Source organism: Apis cerana, linkage group LG11 (genome assembly GCF_029169275.1).
Source record: "Apis cerana isolate GH-2021 linkage group LG11, AcerK_1.0, whole genome shotgun sequence".
Classification (NCBI taxonomy): Eukaryota; Metazoa; Arthropoda; class Insecta; order Hymenoptera; family Apidae; genus Apis; species Apis cerana.
In genome coordinates this window covers 2,916,094-2,942,962 of record NC_083862.1, presented here as the reverse complement: position 1 = coordinate 2,942,962, position 26,869 = coordinate 2,916,094, and the positions used below count along the sequence as shown (strand labels likewise).

The following is a 26,869-nucleotide window of genomic DNA, read 5'->3' as shown; positions in this document are numbered from 1 at the left end:
TATGATTCTCTAAAGAGAATGTTTTCATGACGCAAAAAAAATTCTAGAACTTGCTATCGATCTTGTTATGTAGGTAGTGGCAACCATAATGGTCCATTCGCTCGTTTAATCGTCAAAGTTAAACTATGTTGATCATGGTCGTTATGTTAGAATTCACGACTGCTTGGGAGTATATTGTGTGTTCTTGATGATAGTTCGAAATTTACCTTGGACGACAGATACCCAAATCACGAAAATTAACGGTATATACATGTTGGTAATACTAATGAGAAGAAGTGTGATTTCAGTTTGAAAAAACTAAAGTTAAAATTACAAATTGGACATGGCCGAGAGCACGCATATGTTCTTTGATTGATAATAATAATAACAACAACCAAAGTAAAGTTAAAGATAGATATACGATTCTTGCTAGAGACGATAATTTGAAGAGATATCACGTGTTGGTGGTAGAGTCTATCTTAAATTGTATATATTAATCAAAGTAAATATTAATCAAACAACATGAAGAATTTAAAAAATTGAGATGCATCACATAAGGGCTTGTGGAAAAATTCTGAATGATCAACCGAAATAGAACGAATAGAGAGAAAAGAAAAAAGCGTAAAACAAAAATGATAGGAGACAAAGAAGCAAGGAAGGGTTGGCATCTCACACGACTACTCGACTTCGGAGAGTCTCCAGAGAGGAAGAGGTCATCTTTTCCCATTTCCTCTCGAAAGCACTCGAATATTTCCACCCCGAGTTTTCTACGTAATTCATCAGTTTAATCGAATCGTCTCTCGATGCAAAGATATATAAAATTACGTCATCTTCGATTAAATAATATCTGCCGTCTTACCGACGTGGTAATAATACCAATTCTCGAAAATATGATGAATTCGAAAGTTTTTTAACGAGAATGTCAAATTATAATTACAGATCGAAAGCTTACTTATCGGATGGAGTTAGAATTTTTATGCAAATACGTATTTTACATATTTTTGCATATCACGTTGATAGGAATAGCTTTCTACATTAGCAACTGTCATTACTAATTAATGTCGTTCGTCGGTATCCATTATCCATTAAGAACGTAGATATGATGAATTATGATAGCAATAAAGGGATGAAAAGAATAACGAGCAAAGAAATTAGATCATCAGAATGTATGTTACAGATGAAAATAGAACAATGATTAAGCGATCGGAAAAATAGAAGAAACGTTAATATTGCAAAACAGTTGATGTGACAAGGAAAATAAAAATCAAACATCAATTCATGTTTCTTATTTTTGTCTATATTAAACAGATAATATAATAAACTTTTTTTATCGAACGAATAATTCTCTCATCTAAAAACTTTAATTTCTGCATTTCCATTGCCTCATTCTAGTTCCATTCTTCAATTATCCCATTCAAAGTAACCCGATTCATCGAGCACACACGATCACTTTGCTCGATCGATAAATGTATTTGCAGAGACGTATTTCTCGAGGCGAAATTGCAAAATTCACGATTCTTATTTAAATGGAGGGGAAAAAAGCGTTTAAATAAGACTTTCAAAGATATTCACGATGGAATAAAATTTGGCGAAAGTGGATCGCTGGAGATGAGATCCGAATCTCAAGTAAATTCGATAAACGGGAATAGAGGCGCTGAATGCATTTTCGGATCGATCGATAAAGGCGACTAATCATCGTGAAATATTTTTACAAGAAACCTGTTAAGATAAATTCCTAACTTATCCTTTGTTCCATCTTAACCAGATCTAACCTCAACCAGACCCAATCCAATTTTATGATACTGACAAGTTCGTGAAATCGAATTTTTCTCCCTTTAACGTCTCCCCATGTAATTTAATCAACAGATACCATTTATTTAATTTCGTTCAAAACTCCATGTGCGAATCAGTCCAAAATAAAATTCTATATTAAAAGGATGGATTTAGTGGTGAGAAAGAATGTAACAATTGGATTTAAAGTAATCGTTTCACGATGAAAAATATGATTATTATCATAATAAAACGTGTAATATTGAAAAGAAATATCATATTCAATAATTTTATCGACAGACGAAAATAGAATATTGCTCGATGTGATAGATCTTGCATCATGGAAGGTTAAAGTTGTGTAACCGCCTCATATTTTACATCCTAGACACGATAGCTTCGATAACGGACAGAAAACTTATCAAAAAGTTCCAGTTTCGATAAGATAAAAATTCGCAAGAGTTGAAAAATTTCAAACTCCTTGTTATTATTCTTTCTTTCTCCCTGTGTTGGCTCGCTATAGAAACGATGATGAAATTTGCATCGAGGGATGCTGTTGTCCGATGATTGTGCTCTTTTACGAGGCAAGGTTAAATTAATATCGCCCCACAAGCTTCGGTTTTTATGCCAGTAACGTGTAGCGCCCTCTATTACGACCACACTTGAAATAAATTGGTCCTCGAATAATAACCATCCTTTACACTTTTCCCAACTAAAACCCCTCGTGAAATTTTTTCTGCGAGCCAGGAAAATGGTAAATAACTTTCTCGCCTTCGTGTTCTAACCAATAAAAAAAATGGCAATCAAATGAAAAGATTTATATATTTGTTATTATCGCTTAGAATTTACTTCTTCCCAATCATAACTGGCTTCTATAAAGTTCGTGTCATCAGAATTATGTAACTACAATAGCATTTGACAAAATCTAGAGTTTTGTTAATTTTTAACTAAATTCAATTTGAAGTACGTACCTTTCGATTTTTTATTAATTCGTGACATGGACATTCACTTGTTTTCCCTCGATTATCAAAATTATCTACCAGAAGAAAGCGAAGCAATGTTTATATTGTCATTTTAGTTACTGATGACTATAAATTCAATTACTTTGATTTAATTTCATATTTGCATATTTGTAGAACTACAGATAATTTCACTTTAATCACTAATCATGAAATCAATAGTATTTCTGGCTAGTAATTAACAGCAGTCAATGTTATATTCTTCAAATCTATTTCTATTTTCTCTAATATTCGTTTGAACATACAAGAGACTTTTGTCAAATCACAAAATTGAATGATACGAGCACTTGACGATGTTGCAAGAAGACAATTGAAAGAAGAATATATCGAGCACTTTATAAACGGTGTAGTCATTGAAAATATTAGATTTTTAGATAATTTATGACAAATGTCGCCTCTCCGTAACTCAAATAATTTTTCTCAGATTAATACTTCGGTCTCCTAGTTTCACGTATTCCATAATTAAAACCCTGATCTATTTAAACCACCACCAACAGAACCACAACTGACATCTTTGAATTCTCTCTTCAAACTCTACCCTGTCACCATTCACGATAATCACATTTTTTTCATCGCGAGCCTCGACAAAACCAACTCTCACAAAGACAAAGGGAAAACAATCTTTCCTCGAGGTTGCACGCTCATTCGAAAATCCACCCTCGACTGGGTTCAACGCGAAGTTTGCACAAGGAAAAAAAAGAAAGAAAGAGAGATCCGCCACGAGGATAGTTACCGCTCGAACATTGTTCTCTTAGGAATACAACAAGGGATGGAGGGAACGATCGATGAGTTTATTAGCCGAGAGCAGTTCCGCGGGTTCTCTTCCTTTCTGTGTCCCTATTTTTGCTTCGTACGCACGCGGGAGGGGTTAACGATGCGCCACGCATTCATACGTGGCGTGTATCGAGAGAAGGCAGGAAGGCTCGTGGGAAAAGGCGCGGAAGCCGCAGGGTGCACACGCACGCGGAAAATGTGTGTCGTGAATTGTCACCCGCGATCGATCCGCGCTCCCTCGCTCGCTCGCGCCGTCACTCGTACGTTGCGAGTCGTGGTCGTTGAAGCGATACGACGTTTATTATTTATCGAGTTGGAAAATTAATTTCGATTTCACACCCGGTTTCGAATTTGAAATGGAAGGAAAAATCGATTTTTCAGTAACGAAAAGTATTGGGTTTTCATTCAACCAATGTCGAAAATGGTGGTGGGTTTTTATTATTGGTAGAAATATCGCGTATTTATTATATATAATAAATTTTGTTTATTAAGTATTAAATGATATTTTATGTATCTTAAATTATTGAAAGTAATAAACGGAAAAATTTTGAATACTTTTTAATACATTTAAATCTCATTTCAATATAATTTTTCTTTGATATTCCACAAAGGATCGTATTATTACTTTTACGTCGGTATGGTTGTTATTCATACTGTAAAATCATTTATGATGATATATGATTTCAAGTTAAAAAGAAATCAAAGGGAAATTCTTTTGAAAATTAAAAAGGTATTTGAAAAGTAATTTTAAACGATTTAAATACAATCGAAAATTCAATTTTAATTTTAATTAATTGAAATTACTTGAAATTTGTAATTTGAAATCAATTGAACAGTTATTGCTTGATGGAATATCTCGAACCAAGTAAATAATAGATTAATAAAATAACTTCGAGTCGATTTAAACTTATTTGCCAATTTGAAAGACAAGACGTATCAAATTAGATAAGTAATAAATTTATATAAAATGGCTTCGAATCACTCGCAACGAATTCCTTAAATTCAAATAACTGAAGAAGAACATCTATCCTCGTTTCAATCTACTCCATTAATATTTATACAACATTTATACAATATTCGTAAGTAGTAACTTGGTGAATACTCCATTGATACTCAATTTAATTAAAAGTCTTTCCAACCACCATTCAAGAACATTCAAAGACCGTTCGATTGAAATTCAAATCAAAGACGAGCTACGATTTTTCCATCTTTTCCGTGGTTTCCAACCCTCCTTCCGCGACAAACATATTTTCTGTGGCCTTTGCAAAGAATTCGCATGGATGAATATTTATCATTTCGAATTATCGATCACGCAAAGGCAGAAAAGGGAGACTGGCATTTTATAAAATTCTCTCAAAATTTTAATTCGAATTCAAAATTCTTTGCAAATATTACAGATATTGTTGAAATATTATTATTATTTATCAAGCAAGATGTTCGTGTACCATTAAATCCCAATTTGATCACTCTTGTAATTTTATTTCGAAAAACTTGGAATAATTATTCAAAAGAAATTTTGTTTTACTTTTTATTTTTCTATTGTTAGAATTAAAAAAAATTATTTTAATATTTCTCATTTACTATTGGTATCTGATAAAGAAGATCTTAAAAATACGAAGAATTTTTTCATTTTCTATTATTATCAAGCATCTTTGTTTAAAAAAAAAATACAATTTCTCGAATCAATTATTCTTACTTTAAATAAAATATATCCAATAAAAATAATAATTGAAACGCTATAAATAGTTGCAAAAGTGCTGACATTCCACTTCGATTCTCTCGTTTTCGTGATATGCATCAAATTCCATGAAAGATGTTGACAGCTCTCCGAAATATTGATTAATCTTTCAAATAAAGAACTATTAAAAAAAAAAAAAAAAAAAGAAGAAGAGATGAAAACAGGAAGAATGACGAGAAAAGAATGATAGGCGATATTTTAAGCTAGCTGAAAATCCTCGTGCTATAGGTCATTCGCCTATTTTCGAATCGGATCGATGAACGCCTAGTCACATGGGAATCACCATGAATCGTGGGTCCACGTTGTCCGCAATCACTGTTCATCGTATTTTATCGTTTCACTCTTTCACGTTTGCAATAGGGAACGATGAGTTGCATTATTAATATAGCCAGAAACATTTTGTCTCTTCATTTAACTTATCCACTTTTGAAACGTTAAGCTTGGACCACCGCAATTTAATTTTATGTGCCAAACTTTTGAAGTTATTATGTCGATTCGCAGTTGATTAATCTTTGCTTCATGATGATATTCATATGAATTTAAATCTTTTTCACTGTGTGCTTCGTTTTTTATCGAAATATATGATACCAAGTAAAAAGAAAATACTTATTATTTTTCGAAAAAAATAAATTTATTATATTTGAAAAATTTTGAAAAGACGATAAATAACATGAGAAACACGGTGATATTAGAAAAAAATATTTAATAGAGTCGTTCAATATTCACTTTTTGACGCTTTTAGAAAAATCCCTAGAGAATTCTAGTGATCCCTAGGAAACTTTAACTTATCATCAAAAGCTAATTTTAATTTTAAAAAATATTAAATACGAGAACTTTACACGTATCGTATAATAAAACGAAATCGACAAACTATTTGCCTTTCTTTCTATAAAAGATAATCAACACGATTCGAATTAATTTTATTATTTAAACGATGATCGATCGCAATCAAGTTACTAATTCGAATCAATATCTCAACAGGGAAGCATCGTCGAAGAAACAGACTCGTCTGAAGGAAAATTGAAAATCGATACATTTGTTCACGCGTTCTATTGAAACCATTTCCGGTGTAATGCAGTCAACACACGAAATCACTAAAGTTATGGAGACTACTCCAGCCCCCTCTGCCTCTCGAGTAGATAGTTACGTTACCAGATGAGAGGGCTCATCGAAGGTGGCTGCCAAAGGAGGAAAGGAGCCTCTTCCCTTCGAGAGATCAGTCAAGGGGTGCCAACTGATAATAACAAGGTCGCGCTTTAATTGGCGTCTCGGAAAAGCTAATTGCCAATTTGTCGTCGAACGATCCCGATCAATCGTTTTCATTCGGTTAAGAGAAATCTCGATAAATCTATGCTATCAACTAATTACCAGTACACGAGTGCCGTTGAATTGCACTTTTCGTGCACTTTTCCATTGACGAAAACGTTTTACGAATATCAAATACACACAGGTTAAGTTGGACTACAGTTTTATAAAAAGCGAAGGAAAAGGATATTATAGCTATCTATCTATTTCGCTGGATATCTCCAAAGAATAGTTAGGCTTAATCGTGAGTATTCATTTTGGAATTGGTGTATCAAATGCGGATATTTGAACGGTCGGTAAAGTCGAAATCTTTAGCTATATTGCTGCACCGTATTCAGAGATGCCGCTCTAACGATACATAGCGCATCATCCTACCACGTTATGCGAAAAACTGTTTTCGTATATTTGTAATTGGATTAACCACCGTTCAACGAAATTTCTTTTTCCCGCTTCGAAATCGCCGATAGTGTCGCCACGTGCGTTGTGCTGCACAAGTGATCACGAGTGATCAAAGTTTCAAGACGGTTCATAATTGATTTTCACCGGACTTGTGAGGTTATTTTGAAAAATTTGCCTAATTAAACCCCGTTTACTCTGTTTGCATAAGAGCTCGGATCCTTTCAGAAGAAGATCAGGAAGTTCTCGAGAAGGATATTTCTTGATCTAATGAAATTTATGCCTTAATTGTGCTTGTTTATCCTTACACAAAATAGCGTTCGAAGACTTTTGTGAAAATCCAATACTAAAATCTTCGTGCTTGGTCGATAAAAAAGTTTGTTTTGCTGCCTCTGTTAAATTTTTAAATTTCGACTTTGCAATTTGCACTCGAAACTTTGGATCCAAAATTTATTAAAATTTAAAACTTGGATTTAAGATTAATTTCTAGGATATTTTAGGAGTAAAAGTTAGAGGTAACAATTCGATCTATCTCCAATCTAACGGTACAGAATTAAGGACGCGCAATCATGGAAAACGGCGTTGTGCAAAACCACTGCGAGCGATTAATTACTCATTCGAACCACACAGTTGCTACCGTATCACCGACCTCTCATCGGTCGCCTCGTTAACGTTTATCAATCTTCTCGATTCGCGGATCAACGACGAATCCGGGCCTCGATTTTTCGGGCAAATCCGAGGAAGACAATAACAAACGAGCTTCGAAAACGGTCTGATAATTAATACGTCAAAGTCACCGGGCGCCCCTAACTAATATCGATTCGCGCGCGCAGAAAGTCCACATTGCCATTACACTTGCAACCTGACAAATTTCAACGGGGAGAAATGCACGTGCGACTGGCAGGCTCACCCATCTCGACGTTTTTTAATCGATCCGACGCCAGACCTCGGCCCAGCTTTTATCGGACGAGTTTTGCTGCGTCGCGAGTGAAAAACCGATCATTCCGGGAAGCTTTTCCTTTAGCTTTCTTCAACTTGTGTCGTTTCTTGACAAATATCCCGAGCTTCGTGTCTATTCATGAACTATCCATGAAATAAATTAATATTCGGTTGGAAAAATGCAACTCTTTCAGAGGACAAAAGCTTTAAAGTTTCAACTTTGTTTGCGTTTGATGAAGAAGTCTATGTTTATCCAAGTTTCGTCAAATTTTAATTTTTTGATATATTATAATAACTTAATAAATTAGTTATTATGAAAAAATTCTATATTTATGTCAACAATCTATCTTTTTGAAACGTATGTTTGATTTTATATAATTATTAACTTCAGTGCATTGGTATATTGAAGTTTATTTATAAAGACACATTTATGTAACACGAAAATGTCGTTTTCATAAGTTGAGAACCTGATAATAGATTCGACCATCACAGATTTTGATCACTTTTAGAAGAAGAACAATATCCCCTTATCTTTGTACTTTAAATCGATGAAGATGTGTTGTCGAGTAATAATATTTCAACGAAGAAATAAACGTCTCGTTTAACTCTTGCAAAATTTACTTACTTTTAAAACTTAAAATTTTTTTGCCAATTTTTCTGTATCCAAAAACGTTATTTTACAGTTCCTTCTTTTCCTAATCTTATTCCATTATAATTTATGGAAAAATAATAATTCTTTTGATCGAATTTTAATCCACGAACATCTCACGATCTCTCTACGTAAATAATTATTATGACGTGCCATAAAAGAACTCAACTCGAAAAGAAGTAGTATCTAACTTAAGAAATATTGTGCTATAAAAGGCCTTTAAATTTTCCATCTATTATTCATAGACCGCATTATTCATAGCAACTCGAACTCGAGAAACAAAAAAAAAAAAAAAAAGAGAGAAAAATAGGAATTGCTCTATTCGAGCAATCGTATCAAGGTTTCAAGAATAGCTGTTCAACCATGGGAACAGACGATTGTAGTCAGAAGTTTGTTTAAAATTATCTTTCATTCTTGAACATGTCTGTCAAAGTGCACAAGGTCCCAGCATACATATATCGGTTAAAATGTTAAGACGTATCGTCTCTCCTTGACATGTGATGCATTTAACTTAGAAAACTAGTTAAAAAAAAGAAATTAGTTTCATTATTAAAACATTTACAAGTAAATGTAAGTAAAAGTGGAAATAGAAGCCAATTAATTTCAATCGATGAAAGCGCAGTGGCACGAATGTATTCGAAATGCTATTTACATTATTTTTGCCTTTGGATTATTATCGTCATCACCACGATTTTCAAAATGATTTATAGCTCGTTTTTAGGTATCATTGGAGTTTCCAATTGAAATTAAACGTCTTATCATGTTCGATAGTCACAGTCAAAGTTGGATAGTAATCAACTATGCTTTGATGGTAGTACTGTAATTAATTTGTAAAAGTAATTTTAGTAATAATAATTATCAAAGGGAGGAATTTAATAATACTTGCACGAAATTTATAATAATAATAAATATGATACATGATTATCACGTATATGCATACTTGTTATGATAATAATATTGAAATATGAAGAAAAAAAGCTTTCCTTCTATATATTGTGCTGTAATTTACAATATATATATAGAGAGAGAGTTATATTTTATATAAAATAAATTTCATGTTCTATAATTTTACGAAAAAATTTTTCAAAAAATATTCACGATATTATATCGTTGCAAACAAAATTTATTATAATAATAGCGACAATCTATTTTTGTTCATTCCATTCATTTTCCTCGTTTCCATTTCATCGATTAATCAAATTATTGAATTTATCGTCTTTAATTACAGTAACCTTGATTACACTTCTTTTATTCGTTACACATAAAATCAATACATAATTCTCCCTTCAAATGGTCCAAGTTTTATTTAAAAATAAGAGCCACATTCTCATAATAACGTAACGTACGAATCGAGATTCATTTACCAGAAAAACCCCCACCAACCCCTTAATTCTTTCCAATTCTTTCCAAATTCTTTCAAGATGAAAATACAATTATTTTTCGATCATTTTAAACAGATAAAAACCATTCGTAATTATAATTCAACCGTTCCAAAAGTTTTCGAAAGGAATCTCGTGAAACCATCACCGTCTCGAGACGAAACATCGCAAAGCGCGCTGCGCCCAAGATTCCGATCAACTTGATACGGCGCCTATGAATTCCCGATCGGTGTTTAACGTGTACAACGCGCAGTTAACGTATCGGCGGTTCGTTGTGTGCGGGCTACGCACACGGCCACCGGATACACGGTTGCGCTTCCACGAAGGCCGGTCAGCCTATTGGAAATCAATTAACCCACGACCGTGGCGAGTCTCGACCTCCTCCTCCTCCTCCTCGTGGCCACCCTTCGGCACCCTTTCGAGTGTGCACCGCCGAGATTATTGATAGATGGCACGGGCAAGGGAAACACACATCGAGGATCGATCTCTTTTCGATTGATCATCGGGATCTGATTTTTTTTTTCGAGATTTATCCGGAATCTTCTTTCTCCTCCCTTCCCCCCTCCCAACTTTGTCCCCACAATCGGTGCAGGCTCTTAATTGCTAAGAGGTTCGCCCTTAATTGCTCGAGAGAGTTGGTGTGGAATATAGGTCTTAGAGAGGGGGAGGGGGGTTGTTAATGCAGTTGTTAATTCGTTGATTGTGAATAGGGGAAAGGGGAGTAATTGAAACGACTTTATTTTCGGCCGTTTCGTTAAATGTTCGTTAATTCGAAGGTTCGAGTCGAGAAGGGTGAAGTCAGAGGGGGGAAAGCTATAATTTATAGAGGTTTGTGTTTTTTTATTTTCGAAAAATTTGAACGATATTGAAACATACAGAGTGTTATTTATAATATCTATCTCGTCAATTTTAGAAGGGAAAAGTTGTTATTGTACAAGTTAAGATTTTACACACTCAAGATCACATCGTTACGAATCTCTAGAATTTGAGAATTTTTCAAATATGTTAATATGTTAAGAGTATCACGGATTTTATATTTTTTAAAAATTTTTGCAACATTTACTATATTAAAAAAAGTAATGTTCGTTTAAATTTCAATTCATCCATTTCAAATTGTAATTTCAATTTTTTGGAGACAATGATTTTATTCAAAAAATACACAAATCTCGAGAAATTCGAGACACAGCAGACACATATAACGAGAACAAGCAAAAATTTTTACAATTTTTATTGTATCTTCGATTGACAAAATTATTATATAATTTTATTAATCCATTGAATGATATAGAAGTATACAGAACATCATTTCAATCCCTAGAATTCCCTAGAATTTTTTCCAAACGTATTAACACTCAAAAACTGCAATTCAAATGTAATCTGTATGCTCTTTCTGTATTATCGATCTCTGCAAATAAGAATGGGAGGGAAAAAAGGAAAAGCTTCGAAAAGGATCGACGAAGATGGTTTTGTTTCGAGAAATTCGGGCATGTAGCAAGGATTTATTATTAGCCATAGCTACTCCGACAGTTTCTTTCTTCGAAGGCCAAATTGACCGATATCATTTATACTTTCAAACTGCGGCCTCCCCTCGGCGACAAGAAATCCTTAGAAACGATAGTTTCGCTCGAAACAGCTATAAAAGAGGAATAAATCACCTATACAGAGGCTATAACTCGATTCCATTAAATTCGGGTAAGATAATACGTCAAAGTGAAAGCAAATTTTAGTTTCGATTATTGGGGTCAGGAGAATAATAGCCACTCAGCTTTGTGAGATAATAACGAAACAAACGTGTATGTAAATTTTTTTTTCAATTAGGATTACATATTGTACATTTTCGAATAATTTTCAATCTTTAACGTTGTATAAAGTAAGGATTAAATTTAAGAAGAACCAATTTAAACTCTTTGTAGAATATCAAAAATGTAATCAAAATAAGTAAATAAGTGTCAAAAAATTGTGAAATGAAAATATTCCTTCATTAAAGATATTCTAGAATAATTTTGAATATAAATTATTTCAATAACAATTTCATTTACTAGATAATCTAAGATATAGATAACCTAAATCATCATCATATACTAATAAATAGATTGCGAAAGTTTATGCATTCGTTGAACATTTAAACGTTCAAAAATCTACGGAATATCCAACACATAAAAAGGATATAAACTATCACGAAGCAAAGTTGACGATATTGCGATTATTTGAAGAATAATAACAAGAAAAATGTTCTAGAATAATTTTGAATATAAATTATTTCAATAACAATTTCATTTACTAGATAACCTAAGATATAGATAACCTAAATCATCATCATATACTAATAAATAGATTGCGAAAGTTTATGCATTTGTTGAACATTTAAATGTTTAAAAATCTAATATATCACATAAAAAAGATATAAACTATCACGAAGCAAAGTTCACGATATTACGATTATTTGAAGAATAAAACAGATTTTTATTCCAGTTTTATCTCTATATTCGTAAGAACATAAATTTGCATAAACGATCTGCAAATTTACAATAAATAGATCGCGCATGTTAACGCGCGATTTATGAAAAATTTAAATGCCAAAAGATAAAAGGCAAAATAAAGTAAACTGCGTGCCCCTTTAAAGAATGAAACAGATTTCCATTCAAATTTCATTTCCCTAATTTACGTATAAATATAGATATTTCAATTTGCATAAACGTTTACAGTCTAATAATAAGCTTTTCTAACAAGTTGGACATTCGTGCTTCTTTATTCGCGCGCCATCTACCAAATATATTCTTTAACTCCAATTCAACGTTTCGTTCAAAAACGATCCTCGTGACTTTGTAATTTAATTAAAAATAGATAAACTTAAGATACTGTAATACAATAATACACTTAATATAGAACATTCGAATCGAGGAATAAATATTCCAAGGCTTATTTTTCGGGTTGGGAGATATTTTGAAATTCGTTTAACGGAAATGCATGCAACGTAGCCCGCGTTTGGACGATTTACAGCTATGGAATGTGTATAAAAAAAAGCGGGAAGAAAAATTCCGCGCAGGACATCCGAGTTTTTCCTCCTGCCTGCTTTTTATAGCTGCCCCTCCTTTTTTTTGGAAAAGCAATCTACGTATAATTTGCATAATAATAATAATAATTTCGGAAAAAAATTTTTTCTGCAAAAGAGAATGGACGAGCAACCGTGTAACTTTATATTTTTTAAAAATTTGCTGTAAAAATTTATAGAAGAGAAAGTAGTGTTCGTTTAAATTCCAATATTTCGAATCGTAATTCTTTGGAAGCGATGATTATATTCAAAGAATACACGAATTTCGAGATTTTTTACAGCAAACGCATACAACGAGAACAAGCATAAAAATTTCTATAATTTTCATTATATCTTCGATCGACGAGATAATTTATTTTTATCGATAGAATTTCACCGATCCGTTGAAATTAATTTAGAAAAATAATATAAAAGTAGGAGAAATTTTTGAAATTTTTCGATCGCAATGTAATAATACATTTTTACTATCTTATTCTCACTACATTCGTTCATTATTCTTGCCAATAATTATTTAATTTGAACTCAAGATGTCAGATATCTGTTCAGATTCCATTGATCTCCAAATATTTTGAACAATGAAATACACTTCTCTAGACTATTGCATCGTGTAAGAAGATCGATTCGCAACCCGTTCGTCATTTTTAAATCAATCTTGAGATATCATCCCTCCCTTTTAAGGCAAACCTTCGAATTTATTCGAAAACTATACTATACCAAATGGAATTCAAACGTACACTACATCCACTTCCATCGTCCCTTTCTCCTAAAAAAAAGATTCTGTCCATAAACAACTGGATTCCCTCCCCCGCGACCACAATAAGCAAGAAAAACGTTCAAGCAGAAAAAGAGGGGGGTATCGCGGCTACTAGTATCGATTCGCTTTTCGTCTTTCACGGTGAAACTCACGGATGCTGGCGATGATCTGAATATCTGGCGTGTCGTTCCTCTGAGAAGCCATAGATGCCGGCTACCGCGGCCATACCTCAATCTCCACGGGCAACAGGGAACTCGATGGCCATTCCAGGTTCATAATACCTCGTCCAAGCCTACGAGCACGGAAGATCCGTTGTCATCTCGCATCTCGTCCGAGCCGCTCTATTTTCAGCCCCGCTTCCCGATCGACCGTCTGCCCGTTTCGTTCTCAGCCCCAGGAACCGCTCCATAAGTGGCCTTGCCCCTCTTTTAAAATAACCCTCGAGACCACCGACGACCACCAAGGTCGTCCAGCATCCCCCTTTCGACCCTCTCTTTCTTCGATTCAACTTCCTCCTCCCTTCCCTTTCCTTTCCTTTCCTTTCTGTCGTCTTCTTCCGCCACGTGGCACGATGCACTGATATCCTCGATTCTCAACCCTTCCCGCTGCTGATTACTCTCTCGGAATCCTTGGATCGCGCCTGTAAGGAGGCCGTGGCACCGCCTCGTGCGATTAAGATTTAAGAAAAAAAAAAACAGATCAAAGGGGGAGGGGGAGAAGTGGACGATCTTCGTTCGATTTATTTTAAGAAAGAATGATCGATCGGTCCGTGAGAAACCGCCAATTGCTCGAAGGGGGTGGATGGGGGTGTTTTTCGAATTACAGGTGGTCGTGGCAGGTTTTCTCGTGAAGAGAAAGGAAGAAAGGGATTGCGATTGAAGAAATTTTTTTTTAAGGGGGATGATGATTTGCCGCCGGCTTGAAAGCAAGTTTTTTAAAGGATTTACTTAAGGGTTCTTCCCGAAGAGGGTACCGGCCCCGCGTTCCTCTCTGTATGCTGTGAAAATTGAAGAAAACGAGCTTTCCGCAAGTGCATCGCCGAAACGAGTGTCTCGTAGAATCATACGCTTTTTTCTCTTGCGTTTTTATAGGATAAATGTTTAATCTTTGTTGATAGCTTGAGGATTTTTTTTTGAGTTGGAATTTATAAAAAGTTTATCGTTGTTTAATTAACTCTTTTATGTTTGTGTATTTATTTATTTATTTATTTTTACACTGTTAAATTATGAAGGAAATTGAAAATAAAATTTCTAATATATAGGATACAATATTTATATTCTAAATATTATCTTATTTTAATAAATATTTTTAGCTTATTCTTTGATGTTATACTTTATACTCGTCACTATTCCAATTTGACTTCATGCCACATAAAGAATTATAAAATATGGCCAGAGATAGCGACCAGAGTATACAACTACAAAGAAGATATGATAAATGAGAATGTCGAGCAACTTAAGAGAAATTACATAGTCAATAAATTAAATTATATTCCTCTTCTAACTTTTATTTTGAATATCTATATTACCAGCCAAAAAATCTCAAATAATCATAAATTTCAAATAATCTTGTAGTTCATTAAAAATTAGTATTTTAAATATCAAGAATAATTCACTTTGATAAAATTTTTGTAAATTATAAAATTCTAACCTAACTTTTGCATCAAGATTTTAAAATATAATTTCGATTCTCTCGTGTGAGATACTTTTCGAAATTATTCTAAAAATCAAATGATTTAATCATAATTTTACAAAAAAAATAATATTCGTTCGAAATCTAACCTAACTTTCGTCCAAATTAGTAAATATTTGTAACCCATATAATAATTCCAAACTTTCAATCAATATAATTTCTTCCACACAAAATATTTTTCGCGACGAAATCATTCTAGAAATCGCAATTTAATCGCATTCTACAAAATGGCGAATAATAATATCGTTGAATGGCCTTCAGATTTAAACTCGGATTTTTTTGAAACGAACGAAAAATTCACCTTCACAGAAAATTTTTCCAGGGCGGAATCGCGGAATCAATCATTGCGTAGAAACAATCGGATGTAAACTTGCAGAATTCGTTTGGCTCTCGTATAAATCGAAATCCTGTGTCGAACAAGTCGCACACGATGCGGCATTGCGGGCGCCGCAGTTACGATTATCGAATGAATTCACGATAAAACGCGACTTTTTTTGCCCATCGATTTCAGTCACGCGACTCTTGTTCCGTGAAAGGATGTATTCGAGTCAACTTTCCACGATTGCCTATTCGTTGAATTCGCCTCTTCGTTCCGTTTCCAATATGATATTTCTTTTTTCTTGTTTGATCGTGCGAGAAACAAGGAAGCGTATCGGAAAATGACGCTATTGTTTTCCTCCAACATTCGAAATATATCTCTATTTGTTCCTATTTGTGTCGGTAAAATGTTTCGTATACTCTGGTATTATAAACGATGAAGCGAATTAGGCCGTTAATTAAGTTCTACGGGTTTGTTTTAAAAATTTAACAAAGTGATTTTAATTGCAATTTAAATATCACACAGAAAAAAAGTATTAATAAAACGTATAATTTATTCTATTAATTAACAAAGATATTTGCATATTTTTAATAAATTGTAGAAAAAAAAGATATAAAATCAACGAACACGGTTTGATAATTCTAATATTCAACATTTTGATGATGTATATTGCATAGAATGATAGATAATAAAAAGAGTAGATTTTTGAAAAAATTGATTCTAAACATAGAAATAAGCGTAAAAAGTAGTATATAAAAATATCAGCTGAGTAATTTAATTTTGATTGAGTGACAAAAATGAAACTGAATTAACGAAAATATTAGAGATGATAATATTATTTTAAATACATTATTAATAATTTGAATTTAATATAATACAAAAAAAAATACATATATTATTACAAGAAAGAAAAAATTTGATTTTGTTAGATATTAGATTTATGATTGGGTAACATAAGTTAATATGTTATAAATTTTTCATAATTTCAAAAATTTGTCATTTGTGAAAAATTCTAATGTTCGTAAACAACAATCGGTTTTTCTTTTTATTGTTCAACTCCATGATAAACAGATATCACTATTTTCAAACTAATAAACTTTATCTAGATAATCACGAGAAAATATTTTAATTTTCGTGAAATAATATATCAAAATTTGTCATCTAAAAAATATATGAACTTCATATTCCACAATGAACATGTTAAAAATTTTCTTTTTTGAAAAAGATACGTATTTCATATAAAATTTGGATTTTGAAATTTTGAAATTATTAATTACCCATCTAAAATGATACAAATACATCGCCTTTAAAATTTTCATTATAATTAAATACATTATAATATGGTATTCGTTCGAGATAAAAGTCAATCTTTTAATTTTTTGTTGATATATTTTATTGTAATAAAAATAAATAAATAAATAAATAATTTTCGAAAAATAAAGAAAGATTGGCATAAAACTTGATTTAACCTAACTCGAAGAGAACGTATATACATGAAGATTTCCTACAGTTGGTAACTGCATATAATTATATCGTTTATTTTCTTTTGAAAAAAAATATAAAAATTGTAAAATTTTTCAGACATTCCCGTTTTGTATACACGTTCGATACAAATTTCGCCATTAATATGATTATCCATTTTAAATTTCGCCAATTTTTTCGCTATTCTACAACTTATATTTTCCATACTTATCATCAAAAGTTCGACATCCAGCATCAGGAACTATCTTCGATTTTGTCGCATTGAACGTGTTAACCTATCACCAATTACAATAAACTCACAGAACTCAATCAAAGATCCGATATCAAAGTCTCGTTAACAACCACGGTTATTATATAGTACAAAGTTCGTTCAAATTAAATCACCCCTTTTTATATCCATCCCTAACGATTGTCCCATTCAAAACGATCCTTCCCAAGTCACGATCCCCAACAATCGCGACAAACCCTCGTCTCTTGTTTATACACCGACACTCAATAGTCGATCCCACTCAACGTTAAGGAGCGCCATTAGCCGAAATCCATCGTAGTTCGAACGTGCTTGATCGCGAGGATCTTTTAGAAAATATCATTGGAAGGCAACTTTCCGTCAAAGAGAGCACTCAACAGCCGCGACCTCATTACGCCGTGGCCAAGAACGTAATTAATGGGCCGACGATTTCATTCACACGAGTCAGCCCTAACCTAACAAACGCAGATGTAATTTAAAGTGGACGAAATAAAGAGTGAAGGGAGAATAGACTGAATCGAGAGGAATCATTATAATCGAGCTGTAATTCGGTAAATATCAGCGATAGAATCAAATTCAATATTTACTTATGAATCCAAATCAAATTCAATGCAAATATTCGTTTCGTATAAGAATGGTAAATTATCGAATATTATTAATGAGAAGTAATGAATGTTTATTCTGATATTTGGGAAATATTTGATCTATTTCGTAAATTGATTTCAAACTTTGGAACAAATATTTGATTTTTGAAAATCTATTTTTATAAATACTACGATATTGGACCGAACCTCTTATATATAACAATTGAATCATGTGAGTAATTTTAAAAAATTATTTTGAAAAGTATAGACGATAGAGTTTCTGTAATTTTTACGTGTAATTATCTAAAAATAATATTTGGTTTATGATATAGTTTTATTAAAACGTGAAATAATATTTCTAAAGAAACTATAAAGAAAAATAATGCCAGATTTTATCAAACATTTTTTACATGAAAATTATAATAATTATTTTCAAAAATAACTAAGAAAATTAATTTTAAACGAATAAGGAATTTTTGTTAAAATATTCCTTAAATCTTGATCTATTTAAATTTTATATTCGAATCTACTTGAAAGTATCTTTTCTTTTAGATATTCTCAAAAAAATCGAATTTTATTTATCAACGTTTGAATCAATTTGATTCCCATCACTAGTGAATACAGTCATGTTATATCATTTTTTACAGCGTTTATTTAATTTAATTGGACAACCGATATTCGTTGAAAAAAATTTTTAAAAAATGGAAAAATGTTGGAAATTTTTTTTTCATTTTTTTTTTTTGTAGGCAAGATGACAGGGTAAAGAGAAACTTGCTGGACCGACGAGCATAACGCGAGAAAGTAAAAGCAGTAGACCGCAATGTTCAAGTAATATTTATGCCCCTATTATCGTTCCAGCTACTAGTCCAGATATGGTAATCGATACTCTGTGCGACACTACACTACAGTTTCGCTGTGCCTCTGACAAATAATACAGTCGAACCTCTGTAATTCAATCCTCTGTGATTAAAAAAAATCTTTACTGAGATTACAATTTTGCTTTTCTTTTTTTTTATTGCAGAAATTTGAAGTCTCTTTATAATAAAAATTGTGAGAGTAGAATTTTATTCTTTTTTTTTGTTTTCTCTTTCTTGTGTATATCTCTAAATTTAAACTTATTTAATTGGAACATTCGATGATCCAAAATAAAGATTTTTGTTTTTTATGAAATTTATTAAACAAAATTCATTTTTATGGTATATAAAAAAATTTATATACATATAAGAACATAGATATTCATTTAATCTATAATTATAATTTATGCAAAATCAAATTTTTATAAACATAATTAAAGAAATGGAGCTTATAGATATAGATTGGATATCCTATGCTTTTTTGCATATCACACATATCACATTTTTTGCATATTCTATGTTTTTTATATATTTGAATTTTACATAAATGCATAAAAGATCCACAGTTTATTTACAAGCAATGAAATTATTGATTTTGTAAAAAAAAATCAGTTACCATTTTGTTATATAATTTAATTAATTTCACAATGATCACATATATTCTACGTTCGACGAATATACTTGTCATCTTTTTATAACACGAATTTACTCTTGAAATAGGTAAAATAAAAATTAATTGTTCATAAAAAATTATGAAATCATAATATCCTATTTATTTTATATTATATCGGAAAATATTTTTCCAATAACGCATTTAATATCTCACCAATAATAATAAAAAATAAATTTTCTTTCCATCAATTTTCTTTTATATGGTTTTTCTAACTTTGAATTTCTGATTATCAATATTTTCATCATTTTTCTACTCAATTTATAAAAGTTCACTGTTTTTATAATTTTGGATTTTTGACTTGATTAATCACATGTAAAATGATTCTTTAAATAATCTCTTAATTGAAGAATTATTAGAATTGCTAAAATGAATATCTAAAAACGAAAAAGAATACTTACAAATTTGTCTTTCTTTGACACTTTGAGAAAAAGTAATTATTAATTTAATTTTTATAGAAGAGGATTTTTAAAATTCGATTGTCGTTATTCGATTGTATAAATAAAATAATTATATTTCGAAATTTGTTCGAATTTTTTACATGTTAAAACACTTTGTTTTAAGTATTAGATAACGTAAAAACTAAGATATTTATACAAATTAAATTTATCAAATTTCTTTTTTCCCTTATGATTTTTAATTGGAAAAATATTAACTCAACTTTAAGATTTCTCTCGAAAATTTAAATAAAATTTAGAAACACAATAATTTTAAATCTTTCTTTAAATTTAGATTTATTTATTAAATTAAATTTATAGTTAAACTTAATTGCAATCTAGATTGTAATTTAATTTGAAATAAATTATCATTAATTTTTAATTAATTCAAATTACTCCTGTCTTGAATCTTTCACTTAAAGATAGAACACGCTATTGCAACGTTTGTTTATAAAATTTTGCACATATCAATGTCGTACAATAGTTAAAATAAATATCAATATAAAAATAATAATATAAATTATACGTATTACTTATAACATTTTATTAAGTACCAATAAAAAAAATTAAAATTATTGAAATTACTGAAAGTCGACTATACTTGAAACAACTGATTATGTTAATTTGCGAAAAAATTTATCGTAGTATTAATACGAATGAATTCTCCTTTCGTTTCCTTCTCTCTCCTATGACAGATAGTAAACGCGGGAAACCGGTACAGGATACGTTAATCTAACCGAGTGATTTGAAACGAAGGCGAATCAGCTAGTGGTATCGACGTTTTCAAGGCCACTGAAAACCAAGTGAACCGAACGGATCCCAACTTGCGACAATTCCCTAACAATTCGTATATCCCGTTCGACGCAACTTTTTCCCCACTCCCCCTCGATGAACTCGAAACTGTGACAAGTAGAAATGAATCCCTGACTCGCTTCGAGCCTTGACTTTCAATCGTTTCACACAGACCGACGATCCATTACATACATCCCCTTTGTGTCTGAAACTTTTCGAAAACTCGTCACTTCACCACGAAACTGAACACTGCCTCACGACTTTTCCAAGATCACTCGCGAAACACAAAATTTCGATGCTTCTCTTGATAGATCCATTCGTGCAACCAAGTGATAATGATCACTTTCTTTCCGATTCGATTATTGATTACGTTACATTTAATTACGATAGATATAGGTGTATAACGAAAAGGTGAGAGAAACGTTTCACTTTCAGTGGTGTCGTTTTCGCGGTTGACTCGTGGAAGAAAGTGGTCTGTGGTCTGTGCGACGCGATACGTCTATTGTTGACAAGTCGAAAGAGGTAACTGCGGCACGACGAGTTCGCAGCGTTCCACGCGCGCCACGTGCTCTACTCGATTGGCTCCGCCTACCAGTCGCTTCGTGGCGAAAGAAACTACGGTGAATTCGTAACGAAGGAATTGCTGGTAACGTCGATCTTTCTAAATCTAATATAAATCTAATCTAACTTATTTGGACTAACTGAATTATTGTATTTTTATGAAATACTGGAAAAATTTACTTGATCGAAATTTAAATTAACTTAACCTCTTTGATACTTTGCACTTTTGGATACTTAGTACGTAAAAGAACAAATATTATTTTTTTGCAAGATATTGCAAAATATATCGAATGCTAATAAATTTGAACTGATCTGATCTCTTTAAGTTTTGAATATTACGTGAATTAAGGGAGAAAATATTATATTTGACCAATTTGCTTAAAAAGTTTTGATACTATATCAAGTTTTATTTACGTATGCAAATAATTAAGATTATACGTGCAAAGGAAAAAATTATTTAAAATAATGCTTTTTATGATGTATTTTTGAAGAAATGATCAATCGGTAAATTCATTTTTTGAAATTTTTGTTAACATGAAAATGATTAAGTAATTAATGTCAAGTGTTCAAATATACGAATATCTACTTCAAAATTAACATGATAAATAAATATTGTAACGTAGAAGAAATTTTTGACTGAATTCTCTGCCCTTTTTCTTATATTCTTTTATATCATTTTTTTTTATATTCAATGAAATAAAAAAAAAAGAACTTCGAATTTTAATAAAATCGTATTAAAATTTATGAACCAATTTCACAATTTAATAATCACAACTTCGTATAATAGAACAACTCAAACTGTGCAATTATAAAGTAGAGATATTGAATTTTAATATCCACGTTCAATGAAAAAGAATTGAAACAAAATAAATATACCTATGAATTTCACGGTGTGTTTCAAAATAAATCCATTCCAGCTATGATCGATAGTCTGAGACCCGTTATACTGAGCACTTAGGTTATAAATCGTTTCGGGAACTTATCCAATATTTACGTATTATATTACTTGGCTAGCCAGGCCTCTTAACGAAAAATGTAAAAAGGATATCATTTTGAATGGATAAAGTAAAAAAATTATCGAAATATGTGTCTTTTTTTTTGTTTCCCTTCTTTTTTTAGGTCGCATACAAACTGTAGAGTTAATCCATATTAACTATGTTCCGTGGAAGGAAAAGGGGTTCCTCGAGGTAAAGTGCAGGTAATTCGTAGCGATATCAAGGCCTCAATTAGTCTCGCAATCGCGCACGCCACGTTTAAAAATGTAGACGTGACGCGTAACAAATGGTGGCCGACAATTGCCGCCATGATTTCACGCTTCAAACGAATGGTGATCGCGTCGACAGTGCAGAACGCGCTTTCGATCCGACCGATAACCTGCGAACGGATTTACCACGAGACTGAAAAGGAATTTATTCTTTGCCACGATTAATTGCGCTTTATCATGTATCGAAATCCCTTGTAAATACAAATAAGGTAAATAAGGTAAAGGAGATAGTTCAAAAATAAGATGAAAATTAAGAATAACAAAATTGCGTTTTAGATTAGGTTATGTTTTCGATTCAAATTAAATTCGAAATATACATTATAATTAATTTCTAAATAAAGAAATGAATTTATATTTTAAAATATCGATCGATTTTTTCAAAAAAATTTTATTTCAAAAAAATTTAATTCCAATTTTCACTTCTTTTTTTCATATCATAATAGCTTGTTACTACTGTTATTATTCAGTGTTGAGCTGAAAATTAGTCGGATTTGCAAATGCATTTTTCTTGAAAACAAAGCTACCAATTTGTTGTTCTTAATATTTGTTTTTATTTTGAATTTTACTATTTTTCTGAACGTTCTGAACTTCGTTCGTATCAGTTTTATATATTTTAATACAATCGAGCTAAAAATGAATCACTAAAAAATCGAACGTATTCTTTCCAACGAGTCACTGCTTCCACGCGAAGGTAATGGTTGCAGTTTCACACGCCAAGCTTATCGACGAGATTTTTAGCGTGTCGAGGAAAAAAACGAGCCTTGCCTATACCGTGCAACTAACGTTCCTTTATCGCTGTCCGCAGCGACAATCGGTTGGTTAAGAATTTAGTATGGTATCGACGTGAAACTTTCCCGAGTTAATTTCATTTAGTTGCAATTATTACACGTATATCGCTAATGACATAGATGGAACCTCTGCTTCAATTTAAAATACGATTTTGATCACGAAATGTTTCGAGAACGAAAGAATGTGCAATTGAATAAGAATTAATCTGAGAGTGAAAGATAGAAAAGAAAACTTTTGAATTTTTTTTTTTTATTTAATTTCATTTAATTTCTTTTCAATTGAAAATTTCAATTCAAAAACATTTTTATTTAAAACATTTTTAAAAACTCCAAAATATGTTAACGACTTTTGTGATGAAATAGAACAGATAATTATTGTGGAATATTTCAATCAATCAGCATTAGATTTTTCAAGAAAATCTCCAAGTAATGAAATTAAAATTATTAATAATAATAACAACATTTAATTGCAACATAAGATGCAACACAAGATTCAACAATTTTCATTTGATCATTCAAAATCAAAATTCTATTGGCTATTACTATAGATAATTTTGGAAAGATTATGTATTATAGTGATTTTAAAGTGTCGAATCCTCCGATTAATGCTGTGGCCAGATAACATTAATTAATCGAAAATAACATCAGATATCATCGGAAGATATCATTTTAAACAATTATTAATCACCAATACCAAAATAAATTTCTTTCTAATGACTTTTGCAACAATTTTCATTCGTTCATCAAAAATTGCAGTGGTCATAATTGGATGATCATTTGGAAAATTATACGTGTTGGTTTAAAATGTAGATTCAAATTAAATTACCGCACGAAAATCGGACATAAGCTAAGAAAAGTTGACCTAATTGTAAATTCAAATTGTTGAAAGAGATCGAGATTGGATAGATCGATTCCATTTTAATTTAGCATGAATCTCGAGTGCGCGCGCACGTGAAATCGCTTACGGCAGTCCCTTGAGGACAAATGCACGGTACACTGGCCATTGCGTTACCAAAATTCAGCGAACGAGATTTCAGCACTGCTGCGACTGCTAGCGATAACGTCGTCGATAAATGATGAGGAGTTCGCGGAGTTAGAGACAATTACAGCTCTACTATGAAATTTCATGCCAGGTCGACTATAACTCGGTCGAAACGGACGATTTCCTCAGGGACGTCACATTCATTTTCTTTTTTCTTTTTTTTGAGAATGATATTGCCCTTGCGTCAATTTATATTTGAAAGATATCGGATAAAGAAATTAAAAATGATAAGTGTGTTTAAAGTTATTAGTAATTTTGTTAAAAATTGTAAATATTTCAGCGATAATTTAGACAAAAAGTTAATATTTTTTAAGAGAAAAAAATTTCTTTTAACAAGCAACAAATGTATAAAAATAATAAATAATATATAAGTAGTAAAAATAAAATTTAAAAAATATAAAGTCATTTAAATCGACAGTTTTATGATATAAGATGTTGATATATTAAAACAAATTTATAAGTCTTTCAAAAATCTACAATATCCATGTTTATTCGTGTAATATAAAATTTTCCAAAAGTGATTTATTTGACTTTTGCCATTTATATCAGTTTCGAGAATCTCTATCCTTTCTCCCAATGGACGTAAATTCGAAAATAAAATATCACGAAGAGAAAACGTAATTAATGATTTTTGAAGAATTTTTATCACAGTCCATAAATCAAACGTTCTCTTTTTATCTCAATTTCAAAGCAATATTAAATACATTCCTCGTACACAAGCACGCAAATTGAAGTCCAACTTCAATCATTTATTCCCGCATTATACGCATTGTACACGGTAAAAATAATATATAATCGTAAGTTGGCAATCCCCACTTTTGGCAGGATTTAACTGCGTAAATAACGTTAAAACGATCGCAAAGACCCTTGTCATTATCGTTCGAGCAATATATATATATATATATATATATATTATATAGAAATAAAGAGACATTATCGAGTGTACTTTTTCTATCGTGTTAACGGGTAGTAATATGGGTCCAGAAATTGGGATAAGCATGAAATACAAGGAGATCTACAATTCGGTCAACACGTATACGATACAGAAATTTACGATCGGTTCGTCCTTCTACCTCAACAATTTTTACCAGATAGTTTGATTTCAGAATTCGAAGGTTTCGAAGATTTCAAATAAGTCGCGTAGAACACTGATTCTCAAGTAATATCATTTGCAATTTTAATCGGATAGTATATATACAGAGTAGAATATGTAAGCATTTTCGTTGCAACATCGATTATTAAATAATAATTTTTGAAATTTTTAATGTTTAATTCTTTATGATTTAAAAATAATTTTTTTTTTTTGCATTCTATATATATAAACTCTTCGAGAATCTTTTTTGAACGGATGCAATGTCCACTAGAAAAATAACTTTCGAAGGAAATCCTCGAGAACTTCAGTTCAAAAAGTACTCGCATTCGCAAAGTTTGCTCTCAAGAATACTTTTCACAAGTGATAATCAGAGACTATAACTTTCAGTTTCAACGTCGATTATGAACGAGATATATAATTCTTAGAGTAAGATTTTACTTAAATTTCAAAGTACGTATGTATAAATAAATGTATGTATAAGGAAAAGTTATTCATGAAAGTAAACTTTAAATCTTTAAATATATAGATCAACAACAAATTCTCTAAAAATATGATTTTTTGATATCTCAATCACTAACAATAATTTTTGAGAATTGCTGTAATCTTTTTTTTAATCTTTATCCTACATCTTTTTAACAAATTATTAAAGAAATGATACTAAATTATGAATCCCTTTGTAAGACACGATGTAAAGTATTTTAATAACAAACTTTTTCAAAATTTCTCGAGGAAATATCGAGCTTTCAACGAGCCATTTCAAGAGCTCCTCGCTCTTTTTATTATCAAAGACTATTCCGTGTGTTCCGTGTAACGGCAAACATTTGTCCCGAAAACTTTCGCGTCGTTTTTAAATTTTATCATCGTCGTCCACATACTTTGAGGAAAGTTCTCAAAACTCTAAAAATTACGACTTACAACTGTGCCAAAGTCGAGTTATGTAAACAAACAGAAACACACAAGGGAGGGAGGGGAGGGGGGAGGCGTATCCTTGTCCCGCATGTCCCATCGGAGGTGGAAACGAGTGGCAACCAATAAATTTCGCGGATTAACGGCTACGTATGGAACAAAAAGCGGAGGGAGAACGCGTCGCCGCGTCCATTGTTGCGCGAATTAATGCACGGACGCGCATTTCGACTGCGCTCGATCGTAAGATGTAATTATCTTCCGCCTCGTTGAAATCACGATTTTATCCATAACCTTCCTCTCACGGCGCACCGACACCTAACGGTTGGAAATATTTTGCATATTTCGAATCGCGTTTACAAATTAATTTTTTATTTGCAATTTTGTACA

General features: G+C 31.7%; 1 protein-coding gene across 13 annotated transcripts in view; it reads right to left on the bottom strand.

The window, feature by feature from the left end:
• LOC107997163 (potassium voltage-gated channel protein Shaker) overlaps positions 1–26,869 on the bottom strand; it is a 302,685-nt gene that overhangs the window by 93,177 nt on the left and 182,639 nt on the right. The window contains exons 1-2 of one of the 13 annotated variants that reach the window (XM_062081431.1): positions 21,021–21,363; positions 13,904–14,391 (exon numbers count right to left, since the gene is read on the bottom strand). The exons of 9 other annotated variants lie outside the window; for them this stretch is intronic. In XM_062081431.1, coding sequence (XP_061937415.1) covers positions 13,904–13,977 — 74 coding nt within the window. In that variant the 5' untranslated portion in view covers positions 13,978–14,391; positions 21,021–21,363. Of the gene's footprint in view, positions 1–13,903; positions 14,392–17,451; positions 17,676–20,773; positions 21,364–26,869 lie in introns of those variants that run through there. 3 more of the 13 variants (XM_062081430.1, XM_062081429.1, XM_062081432.1) reach the window with 3 other exon arrangements.